Source organism: Apium graveolens, chromosome 7 (genome assembly GCF_009905375.1).
Source record: "Apium graveolens cultivar Ventura chromosome 7, ASM990537v1, whole genome shotgun sequence".
Lineage (NCBI taxonomy): Eukaryota > Viridiplantae > Streptophyta > Magnoliopsida > Apiales > Apiaceae > Apium > Apium graveolens.
In genome coordinates, this window is record NC_133653.1 from 171,010,541 (window position 1) to 171,025,477 (window position 14,937).

The 14,937-nt window shown below is 37.4% G+C and overlaps 1 protein-coding gene and 1 non-coding gene across 2 annotated transcripts; one reads left to right on the top strand and one right to left on the bottom strand.

The window, feature by feature from the left end:
• The first annotated feature begins 2,646 nt into the window (after positions 1-2,646).
• LOC141676335 (small nucleolar RNA R71) lies at positions 2,647-2,753 on the top strand. Its single transcript, XR_012556932.1, has one exon. It is a non-coding gene; the product is annotated as a small nucleolar RNA R71 (small nucleolar RNA).
• A 10,979-nt stretch (positions 2,754-13,732) lies between these two features.
• LOC141674182 (uncharacterized) lies at positions 13,733-14,365 on the bottom strand. Its single transcript, XM_074480904.1, has 2 exons — positions 14,109-14,365; positions 13,733-14,024 (listed from the first exon to the last, which is right to left on the bottom strand). The coding sequence occupies exons 1-2, from the start codon at positions 14,363-14,365 to the stop codon at positions 13,733-13,735; spliced, it is 549 nt and encodes a 182-aa protein (XP_074337005.1).
• Positions 14,366-14,937: the final 572 nt, after the last annotated feature.

Below are 14,937 nucleotides of genomic sequence, written 5' to 3' on the forward strand. Positions count from 1 at the left end.
TTCTTCCTCTGCCCAAGAACTGCTTCAACTACATAATCACTTGCATCACACATCATCTCAAAAGGCTCATTCCAATCAGGTGCGACTATGACAGGTGCCATGATTAGACTCTTCTTCAATGTCTTAAAGGCTGCAAGGCACTCATCATCAAATTTAAAAGGAACATCTTTCTCTAGTAAACTACACAATGGCTTTGAAATTTTCGAGAAGTACTTGATGAAACGCCTGTAGAAACCCACGTGACCAAGAAAACTGTGAATTCCCTTGACTGAAATAGGTGGGGGAAGATTCTCAATGACCCCCACCTTGGCCTTATCCACCTCAAGACCCTTACTAGAAATCTTGTGCCCGAGAATTATGCCTTGACGTACCATAAAGTGACATTTCTCCCAATTAAGAACTAAATTGGTCTCAACGCACCTCTTGAAAACATGTCCGAGATTTTGCAAGCATTCATCAAAAGAATCGCCAAAGACTGAGAAGTCATCCATGAACACTTCCATATTCTGGCCAATCATGTCAGAAAAGATGGCCATCATACAATCGTTGAAATGTGGCAGGTGCACCACACAGACCAAAAGAAACTCGTCTAAAGGTGAACGTACCGAATGGACAAGTGAAGGTAGTTTTCTCTTGATCTTCTGGAGCGATACAAATCTGATTATAACCCGAATAACCATCCAGAAGACAATAGTACTCATGACCAACCAACCTATCAAGCATCTGATCAATGAAGGGAAAGGGAAAGTGATCCTTCCTCGTGGCCTTGTTTAGCTTCTTGTAGTCCATACAGACTCTCCACCTCGTGACTGTCTGTGTAGGAATAAGCTCATTCTTCTCATTTTCTACCACAGTAATACCACCTTTCTTTGGTACACATTGAACCGGGCTTACCCATGAACTATCAGAGATGGGATAAATGATCCCTGCATCTAGCCACTTCAGAATTTCCTTCTTTACTACTTCCTTCATGATTGGATTAAGTCTTCTTTGCTGCTCGACTATAGGTTTTCTACCTTCTTCTAGCAGAATTTTATACATACAGTAAGAAGGGATGATTCCCTTGATATCTGCTATAGTCTATCCAATTGCTATAGTGCATTGAACACATTGAAAGTCATATCATGATCCAACACTCACATTGTAAGCTCACCCTTCTATACATCAATCAAGGTTTGGCCAGTTGCCAAGAAAGGCCTTCCCAAGATTATGGGAATCTTCTTATCCTCCTCGAAATTAAGAATGACGAAATCAGCAGGGAAGATGAGTTTCTCCACCTTGACCAAGACATCCTCCACAATACCTCTCAGATTTGTAATAGAACGGTCGGCCAATTGCAAGGTCATGTAAGTTGGTTTGGGATTAGGTAAGTCCAATTGCTTGAAGATTGACAAAGGCATCAGATTGATGCTGGCTCCCAAGTCACATAAGCATCTGTCAAAAGACACTTTCCCAATAGTACATGGAATAGTAAAACTTCCTAGATCTTTAAGCTTTGGAGGCAACTTCTGCTGCAGCACATCACTGCATTCCTCCGTGAGAGCGACAGTTTCTAGATCATCTAGCTTCACCTTCCGAGAGAGAATACCTTTCATAAACTTTGCATAACTAGGCATCTGCTCGAGAGCCTCAGCGAAAGGTATGTTGATATGAAGTTTCTTGAACACCTCCAGAAACTTCTCGAATTGCTTGTCCAGCTTTTTCTTCTGCAGCCTCTTAGGAAAAGGCGGTGGAGGATAGATCTGTTTCTCCCCTGTATTACCTTCAGGAGGAGTGTGCTCAACAATAGTCTTCTTTGGTTCCACTTCTTCATCTTGCTGCTCTACTTCTTTCTTAGCTACAGCTTTTCCAGTCAACTCTTGAGTTTGTTCGGGATGAGCAACCTTTCCAAACCTCAAAGTGATTGCCTTTACCTGCTCCTTAGCTTCCTTCTTTCCTGGTACTTCAGTATCACTAGGTAGTATACCAGGCTGACAATTTAGCAAGGCATTGGCAATTTACCCAATTTGATTTTCTAAGGTCTTGATAGAAACCGCTTGGCTCTTGCATATAAGCTTCAACTCCTCTAATTCAGATTTTTCATTAGTTGGTTGCAGTTGGAGTTGTTGTTTTGGTGCATACTGCGGTTGCTGAAAATTAGGGGGAGTTGTACTGCTTAGCTGGATACTGATGATAAGGCTGTTGAACCACATTTTGAGTCTTTTTCCAACTGAAATTAGGATGATTGCGGTTTTTTGGATGATAGGTGGCTGGCACAGGTTGTTGCGATCACTGGAAGTTGCGCACGAACTGAGCTGATTCATTCGAAATTGCGCACTAATCAGTCTTATGGGTACCAGCACAAACTAACAGACACTAGTGATTTGATTAACTCCATAATTAGCCAAATTGTCCACCTTCATTGTCAAAGCCTTAAGTTGGGCAGCTATAGCAGTTGTTGCATCCAACTCCAGAATTCCTGCAACTTTTCCCTGAGTCAGTCTCTGGGAAGGATTCTGGTTCTCATTAGCAGCCATCAGTTCAATAAGTTCATAAGCTTCATCGTAGCTCTTAGCCCACAAGGCTCCTCCTGATGCTGCATCAAGCATGGGCCTAGAAGTAGGACCCAATCCATTGTAGAAACAGTTGATAATCATCCAATCAGGCATGCCATGGTGTGGGCATTTCCTTAGCATCTCCTTATATCGATCCCAAGCCTCACACAGAGATTCTCAAGTTTGCTTCACGAACTGGGTAAGAGCATTCCTGATTGCTGCAGTCTTTGCCATGGGAAAAAATTTAGTGAGAAACTTTTGAGCAATATCTTCCCAAGTTGTGATAGACCCTGCCAGTAGAGAGTGTAACCAATGAAAGGAATATGTCCTAAGTCCAATCATGTATTAGGATTTAGGAATAACTTTTATGTAATCTGTTTTGATTTCATTGATATTAATAAAGACTTGTTTTGTTTTTATTACGGGCTTTATCTATTTAAGTGTTTAAATAAGATATACCATAGTTTAGAGTAAAGCTTTTTATGGATTATGATGAGATCATAATAGTGAGACCTAAAAGATGATAACTCTAAACTTAAACAGTTCCTGGTCGTAGGATTACTAACTGGTAATTAATAATTCACAAAGATCGGTACATACTATGTTTGCTTCATTATGAAGGATGTCTGTTCTCATAGACATTTGTGTGGTGACACTACAGCTAGTATGTAGGTGCTTATTATAGAATAAGTTCACTGAACATGACTCGCCCAGCTGAACAACTGATGGAGTTCACTCACGTGTCAGCAGTTGTTCGCTTAGTGATAGTTGTACAAGTATCCTTAGACTTGAGGTCATCATAGTCATCTTGTGTACACTGAACTATGCTTTGGTTTAGTTCTTAGTCTCCAGGGACAATTATTAGAGCTCTTCTGGGTATAGGAATTTGTACACGAAGATAGTGTATGATCAATAAAGGATCTACCCCTTCCAGTGAAGGAAGCGAATGTTCAAGGCTGATCCACTTATGCTAGTTCAGGAATCTCTGGCCAGAGTGAATGAAATTAGAAAGGAGTTTCTAATTTGCATAGAACTACGCATAGTAAATGGTAAGCAAGTGATTGAATTAGATAGGCTTGACACGAGATCCATGCCTTGTATTTAATCCGAACATTGTAGGGTAGAAGGAGTTTATTGTACGGTAACTATTCACTGACAGGTTCTTGGTATTCTAAGCAGTGAATTCATATTATCCGGATAGTCGCGATATGTTGAGAAGCATCACTCACGATGTAGAATAAATGTGATTAATTAATTAATCATATTTAATAAATTAGAGAATTTATATAAATAATGATAAAATAGTTTTATTATTATTTATTTCTACTACCGGCTTAATATTGAACCTACAGGGTCACACCATAAAAAGAGAATGATTTAATGGTGGAGGAATTAATTAATAATGGCTAATAATTATTTATTTATGAAATAAATAATTAATTGGCAAATTTAATAATTGATTAAATGAGATTTAATTGATTATAAATTAATTAAGAAAAGTTCTTAATATTATTAATTAAAGGATTTAATTTTTGGAAATTAAATCAAGAGAGAGAATTATTTCTAAAGTGTTTAGAAAAAGGATTAATAATTAAAAGGTGTTTTAATTATTAATGAGAATAATAAAAGGGATAATAATAATATTATTTATGAGAAAATTTCAGCTGAAAATTTTGCCTATAAATACACTATTATAGACCCTAATTTTATTCCAACCTTGAAAACCCGAAAACCCAAAAAGTTTGGAAAACCCAATTCTCTCCACCTCCTTCTTGGTGGATACCGGTGGAGTGCTTCACACTTGAGGAGCAACTGCTAAGGATATCTGATCGTTGTCTTCGAATTATTTTAAAAGGTTAAATTCGATCCCTCGAATTTTTATTCATGATTTATATGCTTTTATTTGGATTTTGTATGTGTAAAAGTGTTTTTCCACGCCCCGCTGCGTTTAAAAATCCAACAATGGTATCAGAGCATAGGTTGTATGCATATAGATCTGTGGTAAAAATTTCAGAATTTTATGTGCTTGTATGTATTAATTATGATTTTTACAAGTTATATTATGGATTAATTTTGCCTGATGAGAAATCGTTTCTAAGAATAATTTTGAATGTTGATCTAGGTTCTACAAGTGTTGTAGATCGTCTGGGTATTTTTTTCATAATTTTAGGATGTATAGATTTTTTATTATGAATTTTTGAAGTTCTTGCAATTAAATTCGTAATTAAATAATTATATATATGTATGAATTGTTTGTATTGTTATTGTAAAAGAATACATCTGCAAAGCTGTACTGCTGTTATGTCTGTGTTGTATGCTGTCTGTTCTGCACGGCTGTCAACAGCTGTCACGCACATTTTTCGAGAAGGAAAAAGAAGTCGGCTGCTGAAAATTAAAAAAAAAATTATAGGGGTGTAACGCATTCCGGGAATGCGTTACACACCTGTAGCGCATTCACGGAATGCGTTACGGTGTAACGCATTACCGGAATGTGTTACAGGGCTTGTAACGCGTTCCTATAATGCGTTACAGCCCGACTGTTTACATTAAAATTGATTTTCTGGGAGTTTCGTAACTCCATTTTGGGCGTGCAATATACCGTTGGATTCGTTTTTCCGAGACGGATCTAATGGAGTGATCAATTTTAGTTTATATAAAAGTTTTGAACTGTTTATATTCCATGAAGTGTTTTAAAGCTGTTTTTGATCGTTTGAATTGATTTTAAATGCTTCAAGTGATACATAGAGATGTGTAATGCTTAGACTATTGTGATAGATGATGTAACATGCCTACCTTCATGTTTATTGATGTTGATATATGTGATATATGCTTAGTTTATCATGCGATGATAGATTTAGGTGAACTTAAATGAACATAAGGCGTTTGTTAGACAACCTAGTATAGTGAAATTGTTTCATAACCTTAAGAATAATATTATGAATACAATCATGAGATTCTTGTGTTTGTGAAACACGTAATTGAATATGAATTTTCGATATGAGAGAAAGGATGATTCTGTCTACAACAGATTTCTATCTGTAAGAAAGGGTTATTAAGTGACGCCTCTTGACAATGCTCCACCCGATCTGGGAATCATCTGATTATTGATTATTGATTTGAAATATTTAATTTAAAAGGAAGAATTTCTTTATAATATGATTATGATTGTAACATAATATAATTCCTCTAAAATTAAATAATATCAAGTAGTAATTGGCCAATGATACAACGGGCTTGTGTCGGTCATAGCCTTCCAACATGATAGAAAAGTAGTTCTTATTTTTGAATCATTGTCGGTTCGTGCTACAGCCGAGGGCTTTGATTTTGAAATAAGAAATACTTGTCTATTACATAGAGATGTGTACATTGAATAAGAATCTAAAGGTCGGTACGTGCTACAGCCGTGGGCCTTTGGGGACTGATTCAACTGTACGGAATGTTGGGTTTGACTTGACTTAGAATATTGAGTTTATCGTGCTACAGCCGAGACTTAATTATTCAAGAGGCTAAAGTTTGATTAGGGAATAACATGAGATGTAATTGACAAGAGTTGTCTGCCTATTGTACATTGCATGGCGGTTCGTGCTACAGCCGGGGTTGTGTAATGGAATGTAGGATCCCTATTCCCACTAACATTATGAATGCTTAATTTTTCATGTAGGGGGTTGAATAAATTAGGAAAACTAGTGGGAGCCACTTATGAATAAAGACCCGATTCATATAGTGTTTTGAAATGAAATCGAATATTTGCTAAGTGTTGTTATGTGTTTATCATTTATAGATTTACTTTGTACGTTATGTCTTCTGCACTATCACTCAGGAGCATACTAGATGCTCACAAATTGACTGGTCCTAATTATGCTGACTGGCTTCGAAACTTGAGAATTGTTCTCAGGATTGAGAAGCTGGAATACGTGATTGACTCACCTAAGCCTACTGAACCTGCTAGTGATGCACATAATGATGAACATGTTGTGTATCGTAAGTGGATAGATGATGCAAATGTTGCTCAATGCATCATGCTAGCTTCCATAAACATTGAGCTACAGAAGCAACATGAGCATATGGATGCTCACACTATCCTCATGCATCTACAAGAGTTGTATGATGTGGCGGGGAGGACAGCTCGATATGAGATATCGAAGGAGCTGTTCGGTTGTAGGATGTCTGAGGGATCATCTGTGAATGACCATGTACTTAAGATGATCAATTTGATTGAACGTCTTGGACAACTTGGTTTTGTCATGGATGGGGAGCTGAGCCAAGACCTGGTCTTGCAATCGCTTCCGAGTTCGTTCTCGCAGTTTGTTGTGAACTTTCACATGAATAAGTTGGATGTCAGCCTGCCTGAACTCCACAACATGTTGAAGACTGCGGAATCGAATTTTCCCCCTAAGAAGAGTTCTGTTCTTCTAATTGGTGAAGGTTCCAATCCTAAGAAAAGGAAGAGGAACCATTCCAAGAAGAAGAAAGTAGGTGAGAAAATGCCGGTTCCACCAAAAGCTGAAGACCCCAAGAGCAAAGTTGTTTGCTTCCACTGTAACAAGGTGGGGCACTAGAAGAGGAACTGCAAGGTTTACCTTGCAGAATTGAAGAAGAAGAAGGATAGTAAGACTACCTCTTCTGATTCAGGTATGTTCATGATAGAAGTGAATATGTCATTAAATCAAATTTCTACTTGGGTATTAGATACCGCCTGTGGTTCTCATATCTGCAATTTGTTGCAGGGACCAAGGAGAAGTAGGACTCTTGAGGAAGAGGAGGTGATTCTACTGATGGGAATTGGAGCAAGAGTTGCTGCTGAAGATGTAGAATCATTTCATTTACATATGCCTACGGGCAAGACTATTGTTTTAAATAATTGTTATTTTGTTCCCTCGATTGTGAGGAATATTATTCCCATGTTAGACTTGGATGGATTTTTATTTATTATTGAGAATAATGTATGTTCTATTCTTAGATATAATATTCTTTATGGACGTGGTGCTTTAAATAATGGTCTGTATATATGTGACATAATTTACTTCAGATTGAACAAACTAATAAAAGAAAAGGGATGATGAAAATCTCACTTCATAGTGGCACTGCAGTCTCCATTTAGTGGACATGGAGAGAGGGCTGCAGATTTGCTAGGAATGGTACACACAGATGTATGTGGACCAATGTCTACGCAAGCCATCGGTGGATTTTCATACTTTATTACTTTCATGGATAATAGATCTAGATTCGGATATGTGTTTGATGAAACACAAGTCTGAAGCCTTTGAAAAGTTCAAAGAGTATAAGTATGAAGTGGAGAAACAACTAAACATAGTATTATAACTCTTCGATCAGATCGAGGTGGTGAATACTTTAATGGAGTGTTTCTAGATTATCTCTAAGTAAATGGTATAGTCTCCCACTGGACTCCTCCAGATTGGTATCTGAAAGGAGAAATCGAACTTTGTTAGACATAGTTCGGTCCATGATGAGCTATGCAAATCTTCCAGTATTTCTATGGGGTTATGCATTGGAAACCTCAGCATATTTACTGAATAAGGTGCCTTCCAAAATCTGTTCCTCAAACTTCGTATGATATATGGAAAGAAAGGAAACCGAGTCTTAAACACGTTAAGATTTGGGGATGTCCAGCTTATGTCAAGTAAGTTGACCCAGATAAGCTGGAATATCGATCCATAAAATGTAGTTTTGTGGGATATCCTAAAGAGACTTTAGGGTATTACTTTTATACCGATCATCGGGTGTTTGTCTCCAGACATGCTACCTTCTTGGAAAAGGAGCTTATCCTTGAAGGAAACAGTGGGAGAAAAATTGAACTTGATGAAGTTCAAGAAGCACAAACTACTACGGATCAAGTGGAAACACCTGTTCTGACTGAACAACCTTTTGTGGAACAGCCCATTCGTAGGTCAGGGAGAGTGTCTCGCCAACCTGAGAGGTAAAATGGCCTTGTCATTGAGAATGACAATGAGTTATCGATCATTGATGATGACGACCCTGTAACCTATAATGAGGCTATGAGTAGTGTTGACTCAGAGAAATGGCATAGTGCCATGAAATCCAGAATGGAATCTATGTATACGGTATACAAAAGATAGATTATAGCAGATGGCCAGGTGGAGACCTATAAGGCTAGACTTGTGGCAAAAGGATTCAAACAAAGGCAATGGATTGACTTTGATGAAACCTTTTACCTGTAGCCCTGTTAAAATCAGTTCGGATTTTGCTTGCGATTACTGCTTACTACTACTATGAGATCTGGCAAATGGCCAGATGGTTTTCTTTCCAAGGGAAATGAAAACCTAGTGTGTAAGCTGCTACGAACCACATGTGGTTTAAAGCAAGCTTCTCGAAAGATGGAACATTCGTTTTGATGAGACAATCAAAGAGTTTGATTTTATCAAAAACGCAGATGAACCATGCGTCTACAAAAGGGTTAGTGGGAGCGCGGTAACATTTCTTGTATTGTATTGAATTAGAGTTGACACACAGAACAATATAGCAGACCCACTCACAAAGCTACTTTTTGAAAGTCACTTTGATCGTCATAAAGATGAGATGGGTATTAGATACCAGAGTGATTGGCTTTAGTACAAGTGGGAGATTGAAAGGAATATGTCCTAAGTCCAATCATGTATTAGGATTTAGGAATAACTTTTATGTAATCTGTTTTGATTTCATTGATATTAATAAAGACTTGTTTTGTTTTTATTACGGGCTTTATCTATTTAAGTGTTTAAATAAGATATACCATAGTTTAGAGTAAAGCTTTTTATGGATTATGATGAGATCATAATAGTGAGACCTAAAAAGATGATAACTCTAAACTTAAATAGTTCCTGGTCATAGGATTACTAACTGGTAATTAATAATCCGCAAAGATCGGTATTTTTAACATCGGTTTTTGATGAAAACTGTTGTTACTGGTACTGGTAACATCAGTTTATTTGTTAAATTGAAAGATTTTGCTTAGCTCACATATATTTAAATTGATAAAAATACAATATTATGATGATATATGAAGATTAGATATGCATGAGAAATTTAATATCAAGATATAAAAATTGGTTTTAAACAAAGAACTGATGTTATAAGCTGTATTTAACATCAGTTTAAAACCGATGTTAAATGGGGGGTCTTTAACATCACCCACGAAGACATCGGATTTTTGCATTCATAGACATCGGTTTTTAGTCGATGTCTATTGATATTTTTCTAGTAGTGAGATCATAATAGTGAGACCTAAAAAGATGATAACTCTAAACTTAAATAGTTCCTGGTCATAGGATTACTAACTGGTAATTAATAATCCGCAAAGATCGGTACATACTATGCTTGCTTCATTATGAAGGATGTCTGTTCCCATAGACATTTGTGTGGTGACACTATAGCTAGTATGTAGGTGCTTATTATGGAATAAGTTCACTGAACATGACTCGCCCAGCTGAACAACTGATAGAGTTCACTCACGTGTCAGCAGTTGTTCGCTTAGTGATAGTTGTACAAGTATCCTTAGACTTGAGGTCATCATAGTCATCTTGTGTACACTGAACTATGCTTTGGTTTAGTTCTTAGTCTCCAGGGACAATTATTAGGGCTCTTCTGGGTATAGGAATTTGTACACGAAGATAGTGTATGATCAATAAAGGATCTACCCCTTCCAGTGAAGGAAGCGAATGTTCAAGGCTGATCCACTTATGCTAGTTCAGGAATCTCTGGCCAGATTGAATGAAATTAGAAAGGAGTTTCTAATTTGCATAGAACTACGCATAGTAAATGGTAAGCAAGTGATTGAATTAGATAGGCTTGACACGAGATCCATGCCTTGTATTTAATCGGAACATTGTAGGGTAGAAGGAGTTTATTGTACGGTAACTATTCACTGACAGGTTCTTGGTATTCTAAGCAGTGAATTCATATTATCCGGATAGTCGCGATATGTTGAGAAGCATCACTCACGATGTAGAATAAATGTGATCAATTAATTAATCATATTTAATAAATTAGAGAATTTATATAAATAATGATAAAATAGTTTTATTATTATTTATTTCTACTACCGGCTTAATATTGAACCTACAGGGTCACACCATAAAAAGAGAATGATTTAATGGTGGAGGAATTAATTAATAATGGCTAATAATTATTTATTTATGAAATAAATAATTAATTGGCAAATTTAATAATTGATTAAATGAGATTTAATTGATTATAAATTAATTAAGAAAAGTTCTTAATATTATTAATTAAAGGATTTAATTTTTGGAAATTAAATCAAGAGAGAGAATTATTTCTAAAGTATTTAGAAAAAAGATTAATAATTAAAAGGTGTTTTACTTATTAATGAGAATAATAAATGGGATAATAATAATATTATTTATGGGAAAATTTCAGCTGAAAATTTTGCCTATAAATACACTATTATAGACCCTAATTTTATTCCAACCTTGAAAACCCGAAAACCCAAAAAGTTTGGAAAACCCAATTCTCTCCACCTCCTTCTTCCTCCTTAACATCGTTTTCTTGGTGGATACCGGTGGAGTGCTTCACACTTGAGGAGCAACTGCTAAGGATCTCTGATCGTTGTCTCCGAATTATTTTAAAAGGTTAGATTCGATCCCTCGAATTTTTATTCACGATTTATATGCTTTTATTTGGATTTTGTATGTGTAAAAGTGTTTTTCCACGCCCCACTACGTTTAAAAATCCAACAACCAACACTTAGCTTCGTCCCTCAAAGAGAATGGGAAGAGTCGCAGCTTGATAGCATCTTCAGTCACACCATTGAACTTGAAAGTGTCGCAGATCTCTATGAAATCCCTGATGTGCATGTTGGGGTCTTCGGTAGGAGAACCCCCAAACTGAACTGAGTTCTGTATCATCTGGATTGTGCTTGACTTGATCTCAAAAGTGTTAGCCGCGATGGCTGGTCTAATGATGCTAGACTGAATGTTATTAATCTTAGGCTTAGAATAGTCCATCAAAGCCTTCAGATTTTCTGCTTGATCAACCATGGCTACTACAATTGGCTCTTCAACTTTCTCTTCTTCTACCTTCTTATCTTCCTCAAAAACTTCCCTATGAACTACCACAAGTTCTTCCTTGGCTTTATCCAGTGTTCTCTTACAAGTACGCGAACACGTATGCATACACCCTCGCTAGATCACCTGAAATAAAACAAGGAAACAAATAAGTAACAATGTCCGAGTCAATGAACTTTAACGACCACTGATGGAAAGCACATAAACTAGTAATTAACACTGCATTCCCCGGCAGCGGTGCCAAAAACTTGTTAGTCGCTAAACACGCACCAATATTACACACAAGTATACGAGTTCGCAAGTAGTATAAGATATAAATCAGATTCAATCCCACAGAGACTGTATTGGTTAACTATCTAAATTACGCACCTAAGCAACAATGTATGATTATTATTCAATGCTAAGACGATAACAAATTGAGAATATTTATAACTAAGACTTACGCTAAATATTATAACTACGAGAATAAGATAGACTGAGTTAATATATATGACAGGCATGGGATTCTAACTTCATTAATTACTTCATTCAATAGCCTTATTATTCTCAACCTTAGCATGCAATGGTGATGACACTAATCAGGCAACACGAAATTGATAAACGCCAACTTTTGTTGCACGAGTACCATTCTACCAGACATCCACAAAAGAGATAAAAGCTGAATAGGCACCAATTATATTGAGACCCTATATGTCTATAGAATTTGACAAAATAACGGTTTAAGCACAAGTTATCTATCTTGGTTACATAGGGCAAGTAAGATGGTTAAAATTACCTACGAATCATGCATAATAATACATGAACCCATGCTAGCATGGCAAGTTCTAAATCCTTAAATGCACTTTCGTTTTATTAAGAATTAACACGCTATCTTATAAGTTCGCGACGCTCACAAGATGAGTACGCACAACCAATACTAGGATATCATACAATCACCACATACTAAGGCATTAAACAATTTAACTAAAAAATCCATAAATAAATCCGCTAGAACCCCACGATAACGATTAGCCCATAATCGAACTCATCGCCAACGCGGGTTCCAATGAAAACATGAAATAGCAACGTAGTCTTTATACGAATAAATAAAACCAAGTACACATAAGAATATAGTTTCAGCAAAACAAGAAACAAGCAAACAATTACAACTCAAAACAAAGATTCACAAGAATAAACTAGATCGTCTTCGCCTTTGTTGAATTGTGCCAAAAGGTCTTTTGCCGTCTTCTCCTTCTTTGATGACTTGAAAACTCTGAATCTCTGAATATCTCTTGAAAAATGACCTAAGTTATGTTTATATAGCAGTCCATGCATTCCAACAATTTGAATTATAAAAGAATCAGGATTTTGTTTATCCCGACCCAGCGCGGGCGCGTGCTTCACCAGCGCGGGCGCGCTGCCTTTCTTTACTCCCAGCGCGGCCGCGAGCAACACCAGTGCGGGCGCGCCTGCCTTCTGCCAAAACTTTATTTTTTATTCTTCTTTATTCCTTGCAGCTTCGAGCCAATCTACCAAGCTTTTATTCCTATACATCCTAAACACCATATTAGCATCAAAATAATGCTAATTCACCTGATTCACGAAGTAAAGCCTGAAATGCAAAAACACTTGAAAACACGTAAAAACAAAAATAACTTGAGTACAAATACACCAAATCAAAACTTATTAGAGCATAAATAAGTGTCATAAATGCCACTTAACAGTGACACAACAAGATCGGGCTGAGATAGTGGACTCTTTTGATGATCTCCAGATTGAGCGCCTTGGTTCTCAGGCAGTGGCTTCGGTAAGTTTCTACTTCCTTCTTTTAGTATTCCTTTCCTTCCCCTTGCTTTACATATTCAGCTTATTATGCTATGATATGCTTTTACAGATAAACACTTACCTTTAGGATGCTCTTCATAACCTGAGGGAAGTGATGGCCAACCTAACCATCCCCGAGAGGGACATGGATAGGTATTTGAAGGCTTCAAAGGCCAACTTTACCCGTTTCAGGGAGGTGGAGAGGGAGTTAAATGCTTGGATCCTTGGGGACGAATGTGATATTTCTACCGGTACAACTGTTTCTGCTCCGTATGCTAACATGAAAGGCGTTACTCCTGTTGTGACTCTACATGTAGTTTTGTAGGCCCAAAGTATTGGCAGTATTTCATCCACCTAATTATTTTTGGACTTTTCAATCCTTATCTTTAACCCATCTAGAATGATCTGAATTGCAACCTCTGCCTGCCCATTAGCTTGGGGGTGAGTAACAGAAGTGAATCTCAAGTCAATTTCGTAGGGCCAAAGTATTGGCAGTATTTCATCCACCCAATTATTTATGGACTTTTCAATTCTTTTCTGTAACCCATCTAGAATGATCCGATTTGCAACCTCTGCCTGCCCATTTGCTTGGGGGTGAGCAACAGAAGTAAATCTCAAGTCAATTTCATTCTCTTCACAATACTTTCTGAACTCTTCATTATTGAATTATGTTCCGTTGTCAGTCACCAAGATTCGGGGAATCCCGTATCTGCATATAATGTTCTCTCACAGGAACTGAGCGACTTGCTTAGTCGTAATCTTTGTCGGGGGCTTAGCTACAACCCTCTTGGTAAAATAATCAATGTCCACGATCAAGAACTTCCTTTGAGCAGTGGACATGGGGAAAGGTCCAAGAATATCCATTCCCCATATAGAAAATGGGATTGGGCAGTTTATGGAAGTCAGTATTTCAGGAGGTTGCCTTACTACATGGGCATATTTCTGACAATGATCACATCTCTTCACATGTTCTTTGGCGTCAGCCATCATTTCTAGCCAAAAGAAGCCTAAGCGGGTGATTTTGTGGGCTAAGGCCCTGCCCCCAAGTGTTAACCACATATGCCCTCGTGTACTTCCTCTAGATCAAGTTGAGCCTCGTCTGGCCTGAGGCATCTTAAATAAGGCACTACAAAAAATCTTTTATACAAAATTTTGTCAATCAAGGAATACCTCAGTGCTCGCATGACTAACTTTCGGGCTTCAGTCACATTACTCGGGAACCAACCAGTTTGAATATGGGCCTTAATAGGATCTATCCATAATGTTCCCAGCCCTATAGGGGCAACAAGCTTAACATCAATGCTTCATGTTTTCAATATGCGGAAGTACACACTCCCTGAACTTTTCTCTATCTCTGATGAGGCGAACTTAGATAATGCATCTGCATTAGCATTTTGCTCTCTTGGAATGTTCTCAACATGGCATTCATCGAACTGAGTCATCACGGCCCTTACTAGGCGCACATACCTTGCCATGGTTTTATCCCTTGCTTCAAATTCCTCTTTGACCTAGGATATGACAAGCTTCGAATCTCCATAAACTTTCAATTTCTTGACCCT